The sequence below is a fragment of the Schistocerca gregaria genome, chromosome X (genome assembly GCF_023897955.1).
Source record: "Schistocerca gregaria isolate iqSchGreg1 chromosome X, iqSchGreg1.2, whole genome shotgun sequence".
In the NCBI taxonomy this organism is placed as follows: Eukaryota; Metazoa; Arthropoda; class Insecta; order Orthoptera; family Acrididae; genus Schistocerca; species Schistocerca gregaria.
The window spans coordinates 524,096,967-524,121,900 of record NC_064931.1 but is presented as its reverse complement, the minus strand read 5'-3'; the positions used below and the strand labels follow the sequence as shown (position 1 = coordinate 524,121,900).

Here is a 24,934-nt window from a genome sequence, read left to right as displayed (position 1 = left end):
GCAGAGTATAGGATTTTTCTTTGTCCTGGCGCTGTAACACGTAAATTATATTTCGCCTCCTGATGTGGTCTCTTGTGGAAAAAGGCGCAGGATAAAGGTCAGTGAAACAATTGAGATGCCTTGCGCAAACAAAGAAAATCAGGTAGAAGAGTTTGTGTTGAGGAAACAAAATAAGGTAGAAAACACGAAATTCACTACTAAAACAGGAATGGGCACGGCCAGAGTAGAGCAACAAAACTGCTGATGTCGCCAGGCGTTAACGTCGTGTTCCGCCATTTGAAATCGATGGTGAATGTCTTGACTTTCCGTTCCGTTCAGTGTGGCCCTGTCTGTAATCCTTCGGAAGTTTTCTCTCCAATTCAGGTCACCAAAAAATTTGAGTACCATGTTTCAAAATAAAGCACTTCGCATTTCTGTCCACTGCGCGCGAGATCTAGGTGGGTCTAATTTCTCGTACATTAAGTGGTGTCAATAGGACTCTTAATTGTCTTTCATTGAGGATACACCACTAGAATCATAAAACATCCACATGGAATTCTTCCTGTCAAATTTCGACTGTTCTTATAATATTTAACCGTGTTGAGTAAATCGAAACATGTTGATAGTTAGTTTTAGGTCGTATTATCACAACTTAATCAAACAATTAGTGTTGCGTACGCGTTTATTTGCAAGCGATTTACAGACACTAATCTTGTATAACAACCGATGCTCGGAAAACTTTTATTCGCTCGGACTCCCAAAATTGATTTGGTTATAAGATGTCAACACAACGGAAAGAGATTTCTTACATTCGTATTTCGTCTCCCTGTACCGTGTAAACGTATGGTAAGAAACTGCAACTACCGCCTCTACAATTTGCGCCGTAATTTCCGTGGCCGTTGCCACCTTATCGTGACTTGCTGTGTCAAAAGAAGTAAATGAAAAACAAACGTTTCAAATAAAGATAAAAGGGCTAAAAACTCTTTAACTGCCTTCAATTCCTTTTTTGTGAAGTTTTATTTGTGCTCGTTTTGTTATATCGACTATTTACAAAGCCAACCCGATTTTTCTGTTAGCACTTGGAGCTGTTGTATAGCAGACTGTCAGGTCTTTGAACTTGAATTTTGGTTCGCAAATTCGCGCCAGCTATTTTAGAGAGTTATTGTTATGTGTGCGGCAAATAAACATTAGTTGTGACCAGTATCTTTGATTTTAATAGAGACGCTTAGTTTCGGCTCGTGGCGTCACAAGGCATGAAGCCTACTTCCAGTGTGACACGATGGTCCGAGATACGGAGGAAGTGTGTCGACCGCATAACCGATAACCACGGCTATAATCTTGCGTTTTAGCCGCGCACTTGCAGTGTGTAAACGCCTTATGTCACAAATATCTTCGAAACAATACGCGAAAGCGCATTATTTTTGCGAGAAAAATTGAGAAGGTAATTTTTAGGCCAAACCTAAATTTTTCAAGCGATGTATTTTTCCCTTATATTGGGTCATTGTACCATATACAGTGAAACGTTACTGTGTTACCACTGTTAAGTTATTTTACATATTAAGAATATTCGGAACATTAACAATATCACAAATCATTTTATCCCAGTTATAATTTCCTGGGAAAATCTATAACAAGATTATAAATTTACAGTAAACAGCTAGCACCTCTAATTCAGTTTTTTGAGTGCTGTGACTTGTTTGAGATAATAGTTTATCATCAAATAGTGCATTTCCACCACCACCTTCTTTGTGAACTTAAGGTTGTATTATGACAAATAAATATGCAAGTCACAGTGGTTTTTGTGACTGTTCAGGTAGGAACTATCTTACAGCACTCAGCCAGAAATGGCCCTGGGTATGCTTCATTGGGCATAATATTTGGTGTCCCCCTAACCTCGGGAGATGTGAATCTCAGCTTAACTACTCACACGGCAAACAGGTTGGTGGGGGGAGGGGTGGGTTATAACCTGACAGGGAGGTACTATTCCGACATAAATAGTTAGTGAACAATTTATAGTGCACCTCACATGTACTGTGTGACCATGTACATGGCTTGACATGTATTTATGTAGTTGTTTGGTAGAATAGGACAAGACATACTAATCAGTACTCTCTCCATCAGAGTAAATGAGTCTTTGGTAATTACTAATATTAGAGTATGGTTCAGAGTCTCAGGAACTGAAAGTATTCCAAGAAATGCCCAGGGGGGAACATGTTTACTTGTAGTTAAAATTTAAACAGTTAACTGCCATCCGTGATGAAGATAGTGACCATTGGAAGGGGGGGGGGGGGGGTGGAATAATTTTACATTCAAATAGAATTGCTCAATGTCTTAAATTATAGTGAAGGCATGCCAACATTTGACGTTGATCCTAATATCATAACTGAAGGAGAAATAGTTGGAGTATAAGAGGTAAACAGGATTGAGAAATAAGTACATAGGGAGTTGATAGTTACAATGGCTATTATTCTTAACATTGACAATCTCGCAGTGACGAAAATTTTGCTTTGATGAATTCAGATTGAGTTCAGGTACAGCACTAGATCTTGACTCCCGTGCATTGATGAAATCCTCGGAAATTTGAACAGACAATGAATGCATATGAGAGTGATGACCTCACTGTTTGATCTCCTCCTCCAGTTAAACCAATCAACCAATAACACTACCAGTTTCAAATGTGGTTCAGCTGTACATGAGCCAAGTACACTGTGAATTGCGCCTCAGATTTTTCTCAGCTGTTTTGATAACTGCTCATGGTGTGGCAAGAACAATAAATTGAAAGAGCTGAAGGTTGACAAATAGGTACGCTAGAGGGAGGAAGGCACTTAACAACAGGGGAACTGCCAGTGTTCGCTACTGTGTGTACACTTCTACCTGGAAGTAAAATGTTGTAAGTGTACAGACTGCTACACATGCTGCATAAAACTGCTGCTGCAAATAATGCCTGAATCTGCTGGTGAACCAGTAAATCAGTACTATTCCTTTTAATTCTGAATGCTGAGCACTGGCTGTGGTTAAAACAGCCAACAATGTGCATGGAAAAATACTAACCATTTTATATAAAATTAATAAAAAACATTGATTTCATGTGTGTCAGATCAAAATGGACTTTAATCAGGAAAACATTCAGAAGTGCAAACAAATTTTAAGTGCCTATGGGTTTGATAGGGGGAGGAGGGCTGTGGAGATAAATACAGAACACAAATTAAACTAAGTATAATAAAATTGGTGTGAAACCAGTGTAAAGACAAAACTATTTGGGTTGATAAATCTAGTTGAATTTCTTGACTACCTTAACATATACATGTTCCTTTCATAGAAATTAGAATAATTTGTTCCATCCAGAATTTCCTGTCAGAAACCAACTAATGGAACTAGTAGGCAAAATGAAAAGCTTCTGTGTGTGTGTGTGTGTGTGTGTGTGTGTGTGTGTGTGTGTGTGTGTGTGTGTGTGTGTGTGTTTTCTGAATTTATTCACTACTCCTCAGATTTGTCTTTTCGTGTGCTTCACAAGTCATCTGACATGTTTGCAGGTCTATGCCTGTTAATGTTTTGTGATGTTCAGACTGAAGAGTTATAAATTCACTAAAAAGCGGTTGCTGGTAATATATTCCTTGAAAAGTAACTTGATAGTGCAGTCTAACTGGTGGTTAACTCTTCTGCTGCATGTTGTTAACATGGTGTACTCATACAATTACTTTGGAATTTGGCAGTGTTGTTGACATCCTTGAGACACCAAATTTCTCAGTTTCTGGTACAGTACCACTTTTCTAACATACCATGAGCCAGAATGGGTTAGTGCCCGCAGTTGATAGTGCAGTGTGGCTAAGATTTTAGTGCTTACATAAATGGCAAAATGTGATGGGACTGGCACCATAATAAATGCCTGACTGCTAGTGGAACATTCTCCAACATTCCTGGTAGTACTTCACAGAGAAACATATGATTATTTCATCCACCAAGTGTGTTAGGCAAAAGATATGGCACATTAAGATGGTCGTAAACAGTACCAACAAATGCATTTATGGTAAATATATGATGATGGAACACATGAGTTGCCTTGGGATTTTCCGATTTCCAGACATGGCTGTTGTATATTCCTTCAGTCATGGATTGTAAATAAACAAAACTTACGTCTGGAAGTCGGGGATGTTTACAATTTGGTATAGATAACCAGTTGCAGAATTCTATGCAGTGGGGAAAGTCATCGGTTCATACATATTGCACCTCTTGATACTTCAGTGGATGTGTGCCTATGTCATGCAGGATGTTCCACATATCAGCAAGGAGTATTTAGTTCCTGTGCTATGGGTCGTGTGCTGGTCCTGGGGTTGTCATTGTAACACAGTGCCCTCAAACTAAACATTTGGTCATGTTCAAACTGTAACATGATTCGGTAACCACCTCTCTGGAAATTGAAACTTCCTGGCAGATTAAAACTGTGTGCCCGACCGAGACTCGAACTTGGGACCTTTGCCTTTTGCGGGCAAGTGCTCTACCATCTGAGCTACCGAAGCACGACTCACGCCCTGTACTCACAGCTTTACTTCTGCCAGTATCTCGTCTCCTACCTTCCAAACTTTACAGAAGTGTTCGCAGAAGAGCTTCTGTAAAGTTTGGAAGGTAGGAGACGAGATACTGGCAGAAGTAAAGCTGTGAGTACCGGGCGTGAGTCGTGAGTCGGTAGCTCAGATGGTAGAGCACTTGCTCGCGAAAGGCAAAGGTCCCAAGTTCGAGTCTCGGTCGGGCACACAGTTTTAATCTGCCAGGAAGTTTCATATCAGCGCACACTCCGCTGCAGAGTGAAAATCTCATTCTGGAAACATCTCTGGAAATTGTTCTGCTTATAGGTGCATTGCTCCAAGGCTGTTGAATCATGCCTCCTCATAAATGAGATGTGAATTAGTTAACTTGGTTTTTAAAGTAATAGGCCATCAAGAACCTGTAACTTACATGTAAGCAGTAATAATGGTTGTTTATCTGTAAACATAGACGCTGATATTAGTAATGCAATCTTAAAATTCAAGCAGTAAGATGTAACTATGTAGCAAATAGGATCCCAATGACAATGTGTGGCATACTAAACAGTCAGAATAGCCATGATGGTAGCCTAATGAAATTCTATTGTCAAAACTTTCTTGAATGCTTAGCAGGGCCAGTGACATCTCTGTCACATACAAGTGTTCCTTTTTATTTTTTATCCCTCCTATTAAACATCCAAGTTTGTATGCATAGCCAAAGCAAAGATTCTTTGGGGGGGGGGAGGGAGAGAGAGAGAGAGAGAGAGAGAGAGAGAGAGAGAGAGAGAGAGAGAGAGAGCGAGCTTGTAATAAAATTGTTGTAAAATTCCAAAGTAATTACTAAATTTTCTGAATTTAGTTTGAAACCCAGAAAACTATTTTTCGTATGAAAGATAGCCTGAAAAATAGTTGGGTTAATGTGCAGGGCTGGTTGGATTTGCAAGTGGGATGTGAAAGGTCGTGATGTCAAAAAAGCTTGCCTCTTTATCGTCACATGTTTTATGTTATCTGACAGTTTCCAGACCAATATTCACATGGTTGGTAGTATCTGGATAGTGTTTGGACATTCAGATCTTAGGTTTTTCATTTCTCGAGATGAAATCTGCTTAACCTTGTCTGCATTCACAGGCACAAAGAACACACACCACTGTGTGTCAGAAAGTCCTGGTGATGATATGTAGCCATGGCATAATGTTCAAATTAAAGCTTGGGGCATCATTTCTGTGTTTTATTTTAGTTTTCCTATATAGTCTTGTCAAATCTTTTAATAGTTTAGAAAGATGGTTAAAACTACGGTTGTTTTCATGGTTTTGTGAAATATTTTGGACATGTTTCTTTAATTTTTACAAAACTGTTCTTCTCTTTTCTTCACAGGCTGACTGAAGGACTACAACATAAAACATGCGTGAATATAAAATTGTAGTCCTGGGAAGTGGTGGTGTAGGAAAGTCAGCACTAACAGTGCAGTTTGTTCAAGGTATTTTTGTAGAAAAATATGATCCAACAATAGAAGACAGTTACAGAAAGCAAGTGGAAGTGGATGGACAACAGTGTATGCTAGAAATACTTGATACAGCAGGAACGGTAGGTACTGTTTGTTACTTTGTTTGAAGTTGTTGCCCTCGAATCTTAAGATGCTAATTTGACTTCCCTTTCTCGTAAGTCACATTAGTGTGTACTTACACATATTTAAGTAGAGGAGTTTGCCCGTTCTTTTTACATTTAAATATACATACATATGTTTCTCTATTGTTACAATCAATATATCCCTGTAACATAAATAGGTACAGTAAGTAATTAAATCTTCATCTGTGAATCTGGTGATGAAGCTCCGGGGTTAGGAAAAAGTTTGCTTACACGGTGCACCCCTTTTGAGATTTTTCCTTGGGCTGGATCACAGTTCACAAGCACATGGTCACAACACTTCCTTTCCTGTCATCACTAACACAGAAATGCGCATTTTCTAACTGGATCTCTGTTTTTGTGCTACTCCTACGTAACCATGACATTTTCTAACTCTTACAGCGTCTACTGTATACCTCTTTTGCTTGCTACTAATGGCAGTGTTAGGCTGATGGTGGCAAATTAACCAGGGGTCAGTGTGTCTGAGAGGACTGATCACAATGTTGCCTCACTTGCACCTTTAGAGTTTGTGTACATAAATCCCTCTTCAGCCCCTGAATGTTAATATAGAGTTCTCATTTGTTTTGTTTTGACACCAGCTCAAAATCCCAAGTATACTCAGACACTTTAAGAAGAGTCCTTCGAAAAAATAAAATCCTGCTTATCTCTTCCAGCCCTGATAGGTAGATGTTTGGCCGCTAGAGAACATCTGGTAGGCCTAGTACATTTGGATCGTGGCTGTCGTGTATTGGTTGAGGGGGTTGCCTGTAGGTATCATCATTACTGTGGGCAGCTTTGTCTCCCTCCTGTACTGTTGTTTATGCAGTGCTTTCATAAAAGGATGGCTATGGTGATCCTGAGTTTGACATTGAATTTAGCAACTCGGAAAGTGAAGATGAATGTGACATTACTTCTTTAGAGACTGAAAATGACGACAGTTCATCGGGTGAGCGACAAATGCTCACCAGTAATAAGATAAATACATCCACTGTGCTCTGGCCAACTCCTCAAAGATTTATGTTCACAGGAAACGGTCGTGAAATACGTGGTTAGACTTCATAGCTAAACAGAAACTAAAAACGGACTTCAGGTTTCAGGATATTTTAGTCAAAGTATATTGCACGAGTATACTGGGATTTTATCATTGGTAATTTTCAATTTTTTAAAATTTGTTATTATGAGCTTTAAAAGCTATCTTTATATGTCTGTAAGTAATATCATTCATTATAGGATGTGTTTCATTAATTAAATTTTGAGACCTAATATTTTAAAAAAATCACTAAGGGAATCAGTTTAAAGATAATTTTTCTCTCCTTCAAATTTCACAACCTCATGTGTGTAAAGTTAAATGAATCACTTTAATCTGTTTGCGTGTAATGTTATGAAGTACTAATTCATTAATTGGAGTACAACATTTGGTCCTGGAGTCAATAGAACACGTTTGTGCTTTTGTTAATTTCCTTGACTGCCCTTTTCCCACACTTTCAACATGTAGTAATACTTTCTCCTGATTAGATTTTTTTTTTCTCTCTTCACATTCCTTATTAAAACAACTTGCCAGCTGATGCATGTGGCACATCCCTTTCTCCTGCAGTGCATGGCCACCCACCCAATGCCTCATCCTTGGACAACTTCTTTGATCACAGGTATGGGGCGTGTCCCTATTCTCTATTTCCTTCTGGAGTTCACTTTTGGCTCTTACTCTGGCAGCTTAATTTCATGCTGCCTGCTACTTTCCCGGCGGATGTGAACCTTCCACCACCTCGGCTCTGTGCGGTGACCCATGTTCACCTTGACATTCATGCGCTTCCTAAGTACACTACTCCAGCCTCACTCTATTGCCTTCAGTTTCACGACCATTGGATGGAACTTCACGATAGTACCTTTGTGTAGACTGACCGTGGTGTCAGGTGTGCCTTCATCATTGGCACAGACCTTTTTCAGTATCAGCTTTTGGAACACTGCTCAGTATTTACGACAGAGCTCTTTGCCTGGTGATGACACACAGTACATTTGGTAATGCTGGGTTTTCAATGGAGTCATCTGCTTCGACTCTGTGTGTTCTTTAGAGCTTCTGTGTGCTCTACACTGTCCATCCCTTAGTGCAACGGGTCCAGGAAAGCTGTCACTTGCTCACTCTTGATGGCACCACTGTGATGTTTATGTGGGTTCCTAGTCACATTTGGTGTGACAGGAAATGAGGCCGCTGATGCTGCTGCCAAGGCTGCAGTCCTATCTCGGTGTTGCTGTCTGTCACCATATCGTATCTCTTTGGATTCACCTCTGGTCCTCCCTTCATGGGAACAAGCTCCGGCCCATTAAGCCCCTCCCAGTGGCTCGGATGACTTCCTCTAGGTCATCTCGCTGTAAGATCATTTTAACTAGATTGTGTCTCGAGCACTGTCTTCTTAACCATCGCCATTTGTTAAGTGTGGAAGCACTTCACATTCATTATTAAACAACTTGCCATCTGATGCCTGTGGCACATCTTTCTCCTGCAATGCACGGCCACCCATCCTAAGCAGCCTCCTTCAATTACTCCTTTGATCGCAAGTATGGGGCGCATCCCTCTTCCCTGTTCCCTACCAGAGTTCAGCACTTTGTGCTCATTCCGCTCAACCTTAGATGGTCCACCATTTCGTGATCGAATGTCTTCTTCTTCTTCTTCTTCTTCTTCTTCTCTTCTTCTTCTTTTTTTTTTTTACGTTCTCGTTTGTGTTTGCCGTCTGAGCAGCTATCGGCCGTTTCTGTGAAAGATGTGTGGGCTCTCAACAGTGTTTTACTTTCTATCTGTCATAGCAATATGGTGAAGGATATCCTTTCTAGTTTCAGGACCTCCATTTCTCTGTGGCATGTTTCATAGACCTTTCTCCAAGTCCCTGTTTTCAGTGGTCTTCTCTTCCATCAATTGAGATTCACATGTAGTCATTTTTAACTCCTTTCTTTGTCGTAGTGCTCTGCAGTTCTGTTATGGGCGTGTGTGACCCTAGCTGTTTTTGCACCCGAAAAAACAAACAAACATCCCTTTCTTTAGTTGTGTTATGTACATTAATTATCCTAGTTGTATTGTACCTTGGCCATATCCTGCTGTAGAATCCCAGGAATGTTGCTCTTGAAAAATAACTTAAATGGAGCAAATCTAGCTGAGGAATGCGATGTGGTGTTATATGTGAAAATGCTAAATGCATCCAATCATTTCAGTTTTCCTGCATCATTCCCACATAGTGGCATAGATATTCTGTTAGCATTGATGTGTCCTTTTGATGTTCTGTTTACTTCTGGGTAGTATACATGTGATTGAATCATGTTGATCTGTAGTGCATGACAAACCCTCTGTAACATGTTAAGTTGGAAGTTTGTTTGTTGTTCATTCAATGTTACTGGCGGTATTCTGCAATTGCAAATTATTCTCTGTTCTAAGACTTGTTTTATTGTTAGCAGTCTGTTGCGTTATAGGCTCTGCTACAACAAACTTCGTGAGGGCATCCTTAAACGTTAGGACTGGTCTGTCCCATTTCATTGTTATCTGAAGCAGTCTGACTACATCAGTATTGTTGCAGAAGAAGCTGAGGAGCACTGCGGTGTAGTGGTTATGATACTAAACTGTTGCATGGAGGGTCGTGAGTTCAAAACTCACCTGGACTGTACAATTTAATTTCTATATTCGGTTCAAGTACATTCTAGAAGTATCCACAAATGTCAATAATCATTCTACTGGAATGTTCTGTAGCTGTATATATACTGTGTGTGTTCTGGCCGGAGGCAGTTCATTCTGTGCTCTTTCATGTGCAAGTGCTGAATAAACCTTCATTAAGTGAAGTTAATATCCATCATTCATCTAATTACACCTTCTTCCATGTGACATTATTCTGGTGGAGACGCTGGGTGTTGGAACTTGTGATAGTGCACATTATCGATGACACAGTGGCTCCCATCAGGCCACAACAGAGCCGCTGTTTATGTGGCGAGAAACCCGAGTTGGAGCCATATTCGACAGATCGCAATCTATCGGAGACAGAAGAAGACTTTACGATAACAGCAACTGTGTGCCACCACATGAGGCATTCTTCTGGGTTCCCTGGTGACGATGGCCAAGATCCAAACAAGTGGCTGAAGATATATGAACGTATAGCCAAATTTAACAAATGGGATGATACTGTGTGTTCGGCTAATGTATTTTTCTACTTAGAAGGAACTGCCAAGCAATGGTATGAGAACAACGAGGAGAAGTTCACAAGCCGGGAAGCATTCCAGGCGGAAGTTGTTGAAGTATTTCGGCAACACACGACGACAGAAGTGCAAGGCTAAAGATAAAGTGCAGGGCACAGCGTCCAGGGAAAACTACAGCATCCTGCATTCAAGACGTCTTGGAGCTGTGTAAAATAGTGGATCCTATAATGAAAGCAGAAGATAAGGTTGCACATCTCGTGAAGGGTGTTGCTGAGGGCATGCATCAAGCCGTACTCCTGAAGGAGCTTTCAACAGCAGACAACTTCATAAAATGGTGCCAGTATATCGAGACCATGCATCAGAAAAGAATTTCAAGCAAGAAGTTTGAATAGCTTCCAAACGTTGTATTGATGTCTATGATGGAGGAAGCAACTGATTTCACAAGTGTTCATCATCAGATAGTGAGAGGGGAAATCAGAAGGTACTTGCATTGCACGGCGAGCAAAAAACAGACGCTTCAAGAGGTCATAAGGGAGGAAGTGGAACAGACATTGAACTGAATCTCTCGTCCTTCATTTCCCTTTAAAACGATGAAAACATCGAGACCCAGGCGGAGGTACATTCCTGCAGTGCCGCATGAGGAACCTGTTTGGGCACCAAGGAAGACTGACACCTGGAGGACCCAGAATAACCAACCAGTATGTTTCCACTGTGGCCGACGGAGGTATGTGGTGCACTATTGTCGATAAAGGTGGCGGATATTTGATGATGCCCGCACCAGAAGAAAACTGACCACTCTTAGCCGATGCCAACTCCGGGACAACGAAGACCAACAAGATGATGTGGGTGCAGGGCGACGTAGGTCACCATCGCCACCGGAGAGGATGCTCCTCAACACGCTGATCAAGGTCCCCATTTGCTGTTTAGAAGCCCCAGCTGATCACCTAGCTGCTGCAACCTGGAAAACTGAAGGGTCCAACCTTCCTTGGAGGTGAGGTTGCCGAAGAGAAAAATCCTCCACGGTCGATCACTACAAAAATGATAGGAAACAAAGTTGATATCCTCATTGATGGCTGACCAGCCCAAGCTCTTGTGGACTATGGAACATCATATTCAGTGATTTCGGAGAAGTAATGTCGCCAATTGCAGAAAACCGTATTAGTCGACAACAAAACATTTCTGCTGAAGGTGACTAATTGGAAATGTGTAAAACCTACACGACGATGTCTTTCGTGTGGGTATAAGTGGCCATACACAGCCCTTAGAATTCATTGTCTTAAGAGTGTAGTTGTGACGTCATTCTCGGATGGGAATTTTTGGAAGCTTCTCAGGCAATTATAGATTGTGGTTGCTCAAAGATTATGCTAGATGAGATGAGATACTGTGGACAGGAAGATACGCATCAGAGCGTGTGGAGACTATATGTGCTGGATGAAGTGATCATTCCTGCAGTCAATGCTAGAAAGGTAACTGTCACGTGTCATGCCATGCATCAACTCATGGATATTGTAGTGGAATGTAAGAGAAGCATACCACTGAAGAATAACTTAGTCATCCCAGCCTCTGACGTCTCATTTAAGAACGGATTCGATGAATTGTGGATAGTTAACTGTCGCCAAGGACTGCAGATCCTTTCCAAGACACATGTACATAGCAAACGCTGAGCTGTTAATTGAAAAACAGCTGACCATCGTAGAAACTGCCCGTGCCAAATCTGTGGCCAAAATTAGCACTACCACTGCGAGACAAGATCTTCTAGCTCAACTATCACCAGATCTCACTAAGGAACAACAGAAGCAGCTACTTGCCATTCTTTAAGAGTTCTCTGAAATGTCAGCAATGGAACGTCGAATAGTTCTTGATGAGGTAGAGAAAATGAAGAAGAATGGCATCATTCAGCCTTCGCAGATCCCGTGGTTATCACCGTTGGTCCTCATCAAGAAGGATGGTAGTTGGCACTTTTGTCTTGATTACAGGAAGCTTAATAAGATAACTAAAAAGGATGTTTACCCTCTTCCACAAATTGACGGTACACTAGATTGTCGGAAGGGGGCTAAGTTTTCCACAACCATGAACATGTACTCGTGATACTGGCAAATCGAAGTAGATGAGGCTGATCGTGAGATAACTGCATTCATCACCCCAGAGGGCCTGTACGAGTTTAAGGTAATGCTGTTCAGTTTGTATAATGCGCCAGCAACTTCTGAATGGATGATGGATAATCTTCTAAGGCACCTGAAGTGGACATTGTGTCTTTGTTATTTAGATCACATTATAGTGTTCTTAGAGACATTTGATGAACATACAAAAAGACTGAGGGCCGTTCTTAAGTGTCTCCAACAAGGTGGACTGAAACTTAATCCAAGAAAGTGTCACTTTGGAGCAAAAGAAATCACCGTGTGTCAAAGGTGTGAGACCAGACCCAGAAAAGGTGAGATCTATAACGGAATTTCCTATTTGTAAAAGTATTAGAGATGTGAGAAGCTTTCTCGGATTATGGTCTTATTACTGTCGTTCTATCAAAGACGTTTGTATCAAAGCCAACCCACTCAGAGTTGTTAAAAGCTGATGCTAAATTTATCTGGGGTGGTGCTCAACAAGATTCTTTCGATGTGCTGCGAAAAGCTCTGACGACTGACCCTGTACTTGGTCTGTATGATGAGAGAGCACCTATAGAACTATACACAGATGCCATCGGGTATGGGATCAGTGCTGTTCTGGTGCAGATTTCGGATGGAAAAGGGAATTTATAGCCTGTGCTTCTAGGACGCTTCCAAAAGCCGAAAGAAACTGCTCAACTACAGGAAAAGAATGCACATGGCATTCCTCACTTTTCCTGTGTCAGGTACTGACTCTACCTTTACTTTAGGATTTCTCAATATGACCACTTCCTCTGTGTTATTCACGATACCTGTGATGAATGTGTGTGTGTGTGTGTGTCTGCACATCACCAAGGCTGGAGGCAAATGAACGCCCGTTCGCAACTGCTGCTTCTCTACTATTCCTCCTGTCAGATCTGTGTTCTGCACTTGAATCGTTAAACTCTTTTTTCATCTGTTTGGCCTCTTCATACATTGTCACAGACTTTCCTTTCTGTCTATTGCTCATCTTTGCTCTTTCATCCCCTTAGATGTGGCATCTTATTTCTTCTAGTTCCTCACTTTGTAGGTATCTCTTGCATTTCAGCCTAGTCCGATCCTACCTTCCCAATGATACCAATGGTGTCACATTTGGCCATGAAACTTGTTTCTCTTGGTGTGGTTCCCTCCTGGTCAGTAAGTTTCATTATTTACAGACTCATTTCCTGCTCTTGGTGTCTACTGAGTACAGCTCTGCCATTCTTTCAGAGTCTCCATATTCACTAGCCTAGCATCGGCATTACACTGTGAGGGTAAGTGTCCCGGTCCTTTACAAGCTTAATATATCACAGGTCTCACCTGATCATGTAGTCCTGCATGCCCATTAAGATCGCATCGGCGACACGCTATCGGCCAGACGTCTCCAATTTTTGCGTAGAGTTTCCATCCTTCATGGTGGTGGTGGAGGATGAGGTACCTGTTTCTCTGCTCTACCACAACTTGGGTGCATGTGGTCTGTTTTCCTGATGTGTTTCTCCATAGTGCAGTGTGTAGCATGATGATCTCGTATCTTACATCTGAAACAATAATCCTTCTAGTGACTGGATTCATTGAACTTCTTTTTTAAAAGAGGTGATGGATGCTTCTTCTGTTAACACTAGAGCCACTAATTGTGATCATGTTAAATCCTGTCCTCCTGCTCTCAAGACCGTTTTAATCCTCTCGTCGTAGATTCCCTGTATGAACACTGCTCGCACCAGCTTCCCAATTAGAGCACGGTTACTGGGAACGTCTGATGCCATCATCACTCCCTGGATGGCTCCTTGAAATTGGGGTTGCAATATATCAGCACGACTTGCTTATATGGCCATACTTTAGCTTTCTCTGTCTACTCCAATAAAATTCATTTTACAGCCGCCCATGTTACTGCCAAATCACATGAAATTAGCTTACGTAGAGCTGCACCCACAATCCTGGTTTTAGTAAATTTTAGTAGCATGTAATATCTCTGGCATGGCATTGGTTCAAATGCTAGGTTACAGCTGTCCTTCAATTCCCTAAGTTCGTCATTTCCATGAAAAGCTCTCGTGATTTACTTAAATGTATCGGACAATACATTCTGGGGGAACTCACTACCTTCCAGACTCATATTAGATGTTCTTTTTCACAGCTGTAGACATCATTTCCATACTATGTTGTGGTCCACTCCCTGCATTTCTCAGATGGCCATGCTGTCTCATGGAGTTGTGAGGTTCGAATTTAGTGCGGTCAGCACACATTTGCCACAGGTTAAAGTGTCGGTGCCCCCAAACTCGGTTGTCGTAACTGCTGTGAAAGCGTCCTGTATTGTTTACTGCTATATGCTGCTTACTGCAGTCTCGTAGTTATTTGGCACGGGACTATCGAACTCTGCAGAACTCTTTAACTTGCTTGGGTTTTGAAGATCTCTGCACTTTCTACCTTCAGTTCACAATTGGTGAGTGTGTAATTAGTCATTTCCTGATGTGCGTGACCTCTGTGGGCTGACAAAACGGCCTTGCACTGTACATTTGTACAGAAGTTACATGGCTCACAGCTAGTACTCATACTTCACTTTTCTCATCTCTTCTTTCTGGCAACATTACACAGTTCAGTCATTACAGTATTCTTAATTTAAATTGATTGTAAATTAATAACTACTCCTTATCTGTGAATATGAAAATGTCTTTCATAAGTAGCATTTTGTTGTTGTTCTGTTGGGAGTGTAGTGTCTGTTTAATAATATACATGGACATTCTGCTCTTACTTGTAATTCTTATGGACTTTCAGGAACAATTCACTGCAATGAGAGACCTCTACATGAAAAATGGCCAAGGATTTGTCTTAGTGTATTCTATAACAGCACAATCAACATTCAATGACCTTCAGGATTTAAGAGAGCAAATATTAAGGGTGAAGGTAAGTTCAGAATTATATGTTTCATAATTTTTAAGGGGGCAGATGCGTGTACATGTTGTAATAAAGTTTGTTACGTGGATTAGACTTAATTTTTAAGTAATTTTTCTATTTTTCCGTTCATGTTAAACATATCATGTATTGAAAACAAGCAATTTAGTTCAATTTGTGTCCACTGTCTTATCTAGTGCCCGACAGGATCCAAGCATTTCTTATTTAGAAATTGTTAAAGGTATCAGGACAGCCATTGTGGTGTGTTGTGTTTTTGCGGTTAATACTGGTACTCTAATTCATCTGCTGAGACAACGAACACATCTATGCTTTAGAAGGGAGCTACTTGTTTTCTTCGCACTTGAGAATTTGATAGAACTTACTAGTAATTGTCTGCTCATAGAAGTTATTGTAAAGCGTGCTGTAAGCTTTATTGGTAAGAAAAGAAAGTAAAGTGGGGAGATCAAAATAATTAAAGCAGAGCCTACAGATATTGTGCTGTTTCACCACTGTTGTCATGCAAACAGTGGAAAACTGGCAAACGGCCATACATTACAGTAAACCTCTTTCAACAAGCAGAGGAATGTTGCTGATAAAAGCTTAATCTTTTTGTTTCAACAGCATTGTAAAAAAGAAAAAGAAAAGGTAAACACTGGCATCAAAGTACTAGTTCCTTTGCATACTCTCAATTCAAAAGGGTTTGATGTACATAAGTCTTAGGTTAAATATTAAAGTGAATATCTTTAGCATGCCAACCTGTAATGTTCTTCAACATTTTATGACCTTGTAGCTAAGATTTAAATGGTTCCATGGAATATGAAAATGTCATATTTATAATGTTAATATAGGACAACTTTAGTATGTAATGAGTTCAAATTAAAAAGATCACAAAACGTGGTAGATTCTGCGATTCTCTGAACTAAACTGTAGCAAATGTATAAAGTGCAACAACTACACAGCACAATTGTAGGTAATCGCTGACAGTTAAAATAAAATGAGTGCTATAAGTTTTCTATCAGTCTTTTAGTTGGTATTGCTAAAGCATGCAATGTCTTAGTCTTGATAGCAGAATAAATTTCCGTCAGTATTTTTCCTGGAAAAGGAAGAGCAGTGGCAGTAACACACTGAAGATGATACTTTGCGCAAATGGCCAGTATTTTAAATCACACAAGTCCAACTTTTCAACGACTGAAAGTAGGCGAGGTCATTCAAAAGTTGCTTAGAAACACACATTATGTTGATTGCAAGTCATTGGTATCGTGGTATGTTTTGGGCTTTGTGAACCTATGGAAAGGGGCGTATGAAAAGCTTAGCTTCATCATGTGTTGTCGATTACCACCCTGTGAGCACATTCTAATCATCTTCACATGACTTTCAGCACTGATGGTGGGACACTAGGAAATGTAAACAGTCTGCAAAGGAGTTAGCTAACAAGACACTAGTGCATTTCATAACAGAATATTGCTTAAGTGTGTGGTCCTACACCAGATGGGGACTAACAAGGAAGATTGTGAACTAAGAAGGGTGGCCTTAATTGTCATAGGTCTGTTTGATCCACGGGAGAGCTTAACGGAAATGTTAGAAAACATGGACTTGCAGACATAAAACTATACCGTGCTCAAGCTTATCCGCACAAAAACTGGTGTTAAAACTACAGCCCCCTCCCCCAACATCTTGGGGGACAACATATACAAGGTCAGGGGAATTACAGAATTCACAGGAATATTTAAGCAGTCATTCTTCCCTCATTCAGTATGTGGCTGGAATGAAACGCATTTCATCTGTGATACAGTAGACTGTTCCCTCTGCCAAGCACTTCAGTGGTGTGTAGATTATGGAAATGTATGTACATGTGTTTGCTAAACCTTCAGGATTACAACACTTAAGTTCACTGTTGACCAGTTTCAACTATATAGCTGTTATGTAGTAGTGTGAATGTGCACAAATCAAAAACCATATTACTGTTAAATTTGACAGGCAAGCATAAACATAGATGCCAAGAAAATAAACATATAATGAAACCAGGAAACTGATAAACAGCAACCATGGGGAACTAGGCACTTTAAAATTATTACACTTTTCTAAAAGCCTACCGCAGAAGAGTACCTGACTAAGGAGCAATACTCCAAAATTGGTCGCGTATATGGGAGAGAGAAATTTCATTAGAACTGTCCGTGATTGTTACACTTCAAATAAATCCAGATTTATACTCTGAAATATTAAATAATGTAGGAGACAAGTTTTACATTAGTGTTCTGTGATATGTAACAGTTGTGAATATTTCAAATGATCGGTTACTAATTGTGTAATCATTGATGGGTTCTCTTGTGAATTCGCATACATTATGTTAAATTTGTGTTGACTCATTTCATTACAGAACACATAAATGACATATTCCAGATGTTAATGTAACTGATTCTAAAACAACACTGATGCACAAGAAAATCTGAGCTGTGACATTTTCCTTTTTGGTTGCAGTCTTAAGTAGACTCTGATTAAAACAACTTACTTGATATTTGTCGTGGTGCTACAGCATTGCGACATTGTTAGTTTCACCTTTGGTTAAGGCTCAGACAACAGTGTGGTCAGCCATTGTAACAGAATAAGTTTTCGCTCCTAATATTCGTTCAGGTTTAATGGGAGTAGTAATTTGACATTTGAAAGACAATGAAAAATGATGATACTGAATATAGCTAAATCACTGCTTAAGACTTTCTACTTCATGTTGCTGCTAGACAATGAGAGTGCAAGAGGAGAATTTCTTGCACTATCAGTGAGATCTTTCAGGTGGTCAATGTATTAATTTTTAATTTGTCCCATTTTAGGTCAGTGTACTATATCTGTCATAAGTAATGAGCCAAAACATTCAACATTTGCTTAATAGCATGTTTGTCCTCCTTCGGAACAGTGTGGCAACATCCTTCATAGGTTTCTGGAGGTATGTGGCACCAGTCACACTGTTCCCGTAAAGATCTTGTGACTTGGTTGCCCTGCTGGAAGATACAGTCGCCATTGAAGAAAATGTAAAATGTGAAGGGCTGCAGATGGACAGCAGTAATAAGCACACAGTCCACATTTGTCATGGTGCCATCTATTAATGCCACAGGTTCCATGGAAATCTAGCTAAATGTCCCTCATAGCAAAGTACTGCTATGATTTGAGGGGCTGTTATGCTAGATGACAGCATATCCGAGCACAATCATTGGCATGTTGTAACAAGAAACATGGGTAATTTGTAAGAACACTTGCATGTGAAATTTATATCATAGGGGCAACTGGCAAGTTGCCAGATACCAACTGCGAAAATTGACATGTAATGTGCGGCGAAGCGAGTGACTTTTCCAATACGAAATAAGACCAACATCTCACATTATGTTAATATCTGAATACAATAATAATTGCATTAATTTGATATTTGAAAATAGACTTGGTTTTTACACTATTGCTTCCACTGTTACTTCCACAAAGTACAGTTTCTAACAACCGTACCACAACAAAGGTCAAAATTTAATGATGATTGTGGTGTTGCTCACGCTGATAAATACTGCATTTTTGGGCAACAACAAAGTTATTAAGTGCCAGGTGTCATTAGAGAACAGTTAATAAAGTCATTTAATGTAATAATGAATAAACTAGGCACTCATCTTTTCGTGTACCCCACGCTGGTCTCGTGAAGTTATGGCTCAATCGTCGAAAATGTAGGTGGTAGTGATTTCAAACTCGGATGCAATGAGGCCTAGGTTTTGTTATGCTATATTCAAAAGTTTTGTAGATGCGCTTCACAAATCATTCTTGAAGATTAAACCTTTCAAAGTTAGCTCAATGATGATGTAAAAAAAAAAAAAAAAAAAAAAAAGAGTAATCAGCACTTCGAATTTAAGTTACACTTCCTTTTTTTTTTTTTTTTTTATTGCTTTTGTTGCAATGGCGCGTAACACACAAAACATCACTTCACAATACAAAACATACTTGAAAACATCTTCCTCACTGTTAAAGTTCACATTTTATAAACTGGCTACAATATGCGTCTTTCCAACATGATGTCCAACACTTGACCTTCTAAAGGTCCGACTCTAACTCTCTAACAACTGCTTATGCACCCAAAAATCAGAGCTACAAGTATGTCATAGTGATAAAAGAAAGAATACACATCAGAATAATATAATTGCAACATAAACATATTGATGCATCGAAATATCTCTACATTAATAAAACCAAAATGGAATGTTGTCTCAGAAATGTGTTAACTACTTTACAGAAACACAGTAGAATATTGCTGGTATCGAGAGGTTGAGTTGAGGTGCCATAATGGTTGCATAATTAAAGTACCATTACAAGTTGCATAATTATCTCTGAACGAAGAGCTCATTTATGCTTCCAACAAGATCTATCTTATACCCCATCCGCACAATGAAGACCACACATAGGCTGTGCAGTTTCCATTACAAATGATCATGGTTTCAAATGATTTGTTTTTTAAATTAACTCGTGGGTCTTAGTAGGTGGATGGGTGAAGGTAAGTGGATCAGTTTTTATTGTCAAAAGTAATTACACATTCGGAAGAGAACAGAGATTGTAAATATGATTACTGCTCATTTTAGACACAGCAGTTGAAACTGAACTACTACTAGCTTCTAACCTAACTAAATCCTCAAATCGTGGCATATTTCTACAACTGAATTGAGCAGCAATCATGTTTAATCTTGCTTCTCCTCTAAATGTGTTACTACTTTTTACAGTAAAAGCTAATCCACTTACCTTTGCACATCCACCCACCTAGCCCCATGATTTAATTAAATAAAAAAAAATCTAATCCTTTAAAACAGTGCCGGCCGCGGTGGCCGTGCGGTTCTAGGCGCTCCAGTCCGGAGCCGCGCTGCTGCTACGGTCGCAGGTTCGAATCCTGCCTCGGGCATGGGTGTGTGTGATGTCCTTAGGCTAGTTAGGTTTAAGTAGTTCTAAGTTCTAGGGGACTGATGACTACAGCAGTTAAGTCCCATAGTGCTCAGAGCCATTTTAACCTCTTTTTTTTTTAACAGTGATAATTTGAAATAGGGATTGCTTGGCAGGGTATATACAAAATCCATGTTGTTCCTCTCTCTTGATGTAGTTGTCACTACTATAAACAAAATATCTGGCTCAGTGATAGTTGCACCTTTGATAATATCACTTGCAAGTGTTATTACATATTTCTGAAATGTAATTCATCTAACCAGATGGCACATTTGTATTGATCCGCAGTCTAATTTCAATTATCCTGTTGTCAGTCATTGTAATTGACAGTGTTCTTAGATCATTATGGGGTATATGGGGGATAGTCTACTGCAGAGCCATGTGTAAACAAGGTCTGGAGGTCTGTGCACTATGATAAATTTGTGCTTGCACCAGCATTGTGCTTAGTCATAAAATCTGCCACGGATCACTGCTTATACAATTTTACACAGTGGACTGCCCTTTCACCTTCGCATTTTGTCATGTGGTGTGGACATCAAACAACTTTCTTATGACTTGACATGGTATGATATGTGGAATAGTGATACCAATTTTCACTGTATTTTAATCTTTATAGAGAGCAGATTTATACAATGATTTTAATTGTTCTGGCAGTCATCTCCGGATCTTGTGTTTATAGTGTGCATTTAGAAACTTGAAATAAATAACAACAACAAAAATTAGTAGTAGGGTATGGTGAATTCATTATGGAAGTGAGCAAAATTAGTGTACATTGAAAGGATGCTCCAAGCTGGATGAAATGTGCATGTTGTACAAAAGTTACAGGATGTAAAGGGCTTAAAATATTGTGTATCATTAATATGTGAATTGGTGAGTGGCTGTTAAATTGCAGAGATCAGTCTGCAGCATCTTTAGTTTTGAGGTATGGAAATTGCAAAGCATCTTCAGAAATATTGTTCCACATCAGGTGCATGTCAGTGCAAGATCTGGAAATGATTGCTAGCACAATTGGAACCAGTCATATTATTGTATTAATTTGTGAATAGGTAAGTAGAAAAACCATTTGAGATGCTCATTCCCAGGTGCTAGGCCATAACAAACTCCTTTGTCAAGGTCACCTAAGTAATGGATTTCCCCATTTGCAGTCTACATCATCACAAGAATGATTCCTCACTAGTCCCTGCTTCACTTACATATGTCCTTAACTCCTCAAGTGGCTCTGTTGTACATTTAAATCCAGTTGGTTCAGGAGACTTAGTAGAATTCACCAGTTGTGGTTTCACCTGACACAAGGTAAATTGTAAGACTAATCTCTTTTGCATCAGTTTACTACGTTGTTGTGTGAAGTAAAGCAGTTCCTAGAAAAAGTACTAAAACGTGTTTGGCACTGTGAAAGATGGATTAATAGTCTAGCTATTTAGCTGATTAGGGTATTGACACCAGTTGAATGTTTAGGTTAGTGGATGAGGGTACGTACAGATAGGTCAACAGCTAAAAAATATCCCTCATGTGAAAGTCAGCTTGCTACTTTTCCCTCCATAAGATATCCTGTGAACCATGGGTGAAGGGCAACAGGCAAATTCCACATTACTAGATTTCCAGAAGGGATGCAAAATGGTGTTCCACTGTTGATAATGTAGATGAAGGTATGAGCATATGGTTAGGTTCCCAGATGTGCGAGTGGCTCGAAGACTGTAAGTAATGGATCCCAGAACATTGTACTTGTGGCAACTGTTCATCAGAAACAATGGTACTGTCATAACTGTCCCAGGAAAGTGTGACAGGATCACTTTTACAATATATATGGTCTGATGGACAGGGTGAGTAGTAGATTAAGGGTATTTGCTGATCATGCTGAGGTATATGGGAAGGTAACTTGGATGTGAATAGCAGCTAGCTCAAAATGTATATAAAAAAGTTAATGCAGGTGAGTAGGGAAAGCTATCTTGTTACATAAAAATACAGCATTAGTAGTGTGCTGCTGGATGCACTCTCTCTCTCTCTCTCTCTCTCTCTCTCTCTCTCTCTCTCTCTCTCTAAAATAATATCTGGGTGTAACATTGCTAAGTAGTACATGAAATGCAACATACACATCACATAGCCAACAGGGAAGGTGAGAGGTCATCAGCTCTGTTTCATTGGGAAATGTGTAGCTCATTTATAAAGGAGATGGCATACAGAACACTAGTGTGAACTGTTCTAGAGTACTGCTTGTGTTCTTGCGATCCCCACCAGCTTGAATTAGAGGGTGACTTAGAAGTTGAGGTGTGCTACTAAATTTGACACCATGAGGTTTGATTAGTATTCACGTGCTTTTTTACAGAGGTCCTTTATGAACTCTAATATGAATCACCGGAGGGAAAGTCTTTTTGCAAAGCACTGTTGAGGAAATTTAGAGAACCAGCATTTGAGGCCGACTGCAGAATGAATGTGCTGTTGTGAACTAACATTTTGTGTAAGGACCATGAATATAAATAAGAATAACTAGAGACTTACAGTCAATCATTTTTCGGTTGTGTTATTTATGGCTGGAACAGGAAATAAGGGGAATAGTAGTGTTGCATGGTACTCTTCACTGCACGATGATTTGTGGAGTATGTACGTATGAACGAAGATGAAGAACTCTGACTCTGGTTCAAAATATTGGCACACAATATTAGTTGATGTGCCCTTCATCATTCCACTTCTGTACAAAACACATGGTTACAGCAAGATTTCACAATTGTAAGAGCCATTTTTTAGAACTGAATTGTGTGAAATTTGGAAATCTACACATGATGATATTTACTTGATTTTTGTGATAGTTTATTATTTGTTGTATGATCATCTAGCACTTCTTTAAATTGCTTGTCACCACTGGTCTGTGGTGTGCTTCATAATACAAGATGCCATCTGCAGCTGATACGCTGAAATTCATGCATCTTCATCGATATGATAAAATGTAATTACAAATATCACCATTGGATTGTTTTCACATTATTCCAAATACACCCCAACACACTGTTAATACTGTTCATGGATATACCAGAGTTAGTCTTGACGTTGTAATTTTTATCTCCAAGAAATAATTAGGTAATTAATGTTTTATTTGGTGGCAGTGCTGGTGGGAATCCCCACACCACAGTACTGTGCAAAATTCCTTCAGGAATAAAAACTAAAAGGAGCAGCCTATTATTAAAACGAAGGTAGGAAGTGCCTCTTTTTTTTTTTTTTTTCTTCTTCTTCTCCAGTGACAACTGTAGTGTGCCATTATTGCAGACATGTTCCTGCAGATAAGATTGACACCATTTTTTTTAGGTGGTAATGAGGTCTGTGACTGACTACACTTATGTGTTTCACCTTACATAGCATATTATGCAATAAAGGGTTGATGCAGCCCGTTGTGAAAATTTATCCACAAGAAATGTATTCACAGTTGCATAGTATCTAAAATTTATCTTTTTGTATCTGCTGCTGTCTGTTTGGACAAAATATTAAAATGTATGTTGTTTATTTCTGCCATATTTTATAATTATTGCACAAGCTTGTTTAAAAACAAAATGTTTTCATAATTCGATAATTTTCACAATCCTTAAAAATATGTGACTGGTATGAGTACAACCATTCTTGCTCTTCAGACATGCTACTGAATTTGGTACATTTATGAATCGTAGTATATAGTTCAAATGAAAGGGTGTATTCGCATTGGCAGTGCACATCCTGAACGTGCAGAATCAGTGAAATACTTGCCTGTAAGTCATGGTCACAAAAAAAGTTACAAAGATTGACAGTCATATCACTCCAGTCACATCATGTTCATCAGAAAAGTGTCATGTTTTGGTTCTGTTGGGACTGATGGGAACAGGGGTTATTAGAAAGATAAATAACATACTTCCAGATCATTTGTCCGTAAATGCACATTCACGCATTCAGCAGGAATGCAAGGGAGGGAGAGAGCGAAAATAGATTCAGAGATATTTGGAATTTAAAATTGTGACATTGGTTGTCAGGTGAACACGATGAATGTGTCCACCTCTCCTCTTTCAGGACCAATTTTAGTGATTAGAATTTCTTTAGACACCCAGATTTAAAAGAATTTCTCAATGGCTTCAGCCATGAAGATACAATGCTTACAATGATGAAAGTTTTTTAAGCACTAAAATGTTTCTCAAATGATGTGTTTAACTTGACATTTTTACTGTCAGAGACCTCTGCTGTGTTGAAATTGAACAGATGTTTAGAAGAGTCCTTTGGATTTGCAAAACCATTGAACAAAACTTCGTGCAACTACCATTAATGATTTCCTCTTGACTTAACTTCCAGGTTGGTGTTGATTGAAGCAATACCAAATATTGAAAGTGGATATCCTAAAGCTACGGACCACACATGCTAAGTTTTTCATTCTGGCTGTTATTGGAGTATAGTCTAATAATGTTTATGTACAATCCATCATGTGTTGGCATTGAATATTACCCAAGGAATACAAATAAACTGAGGCTGCCCATACTGAATGAATGTAGGTTCTCTCTTGTGGAAGTTGGTAGTTAGCTTTAGCTCCTGGAAAACATGTAATTTACCATCATATTTTTTTAAATGTTAACGTTGCCCATGTTTTCTTCAAACGTTCATTTTTGAATACAGTTCATTAGTTACGGGTGAAACTAAAAGTATTTAAAGAAAACTGGTACTATTCCCATTGGTTTATAG

At 39.4% G+C, this 24,934-nt stretch overlaps 1 protein-coding gene across 4 annotated transcripts in view; it reads left to right on the top strand.

Moving 5' to 3' along the window:
• Nucleotides 1-24,934, top strand: part of LOC126297669 (ras-related protein Rap1) — a 58,075-nt gene that overhangs the window by 21,043 nt on the left and 12,098 nt on the right. For 3 of the 4 annotated variants that reach the window (XM_049988772.1, XM_049988770.1, XM_049988769.1), the window contains 2 exons: nt 5,874-6,083; nt 15,179-15,307. In XM_049988772.1, the coding sequence (XP_049844729.1) occupies nt 5,901-6,083; nt 15,179-15,307 (312 nt within the window). In that variant the 5' untranslated portion in view covers nt 5,874-5,900. Of the gene's footprint in view, nt 1-1,086; nt 1,421-5,873; nt 6,084-15,178; nt 15,308-24,934 lie in introns of those variants that run through there. The other variant, XM_049988771.1, reaches the window with a different exon arrangement.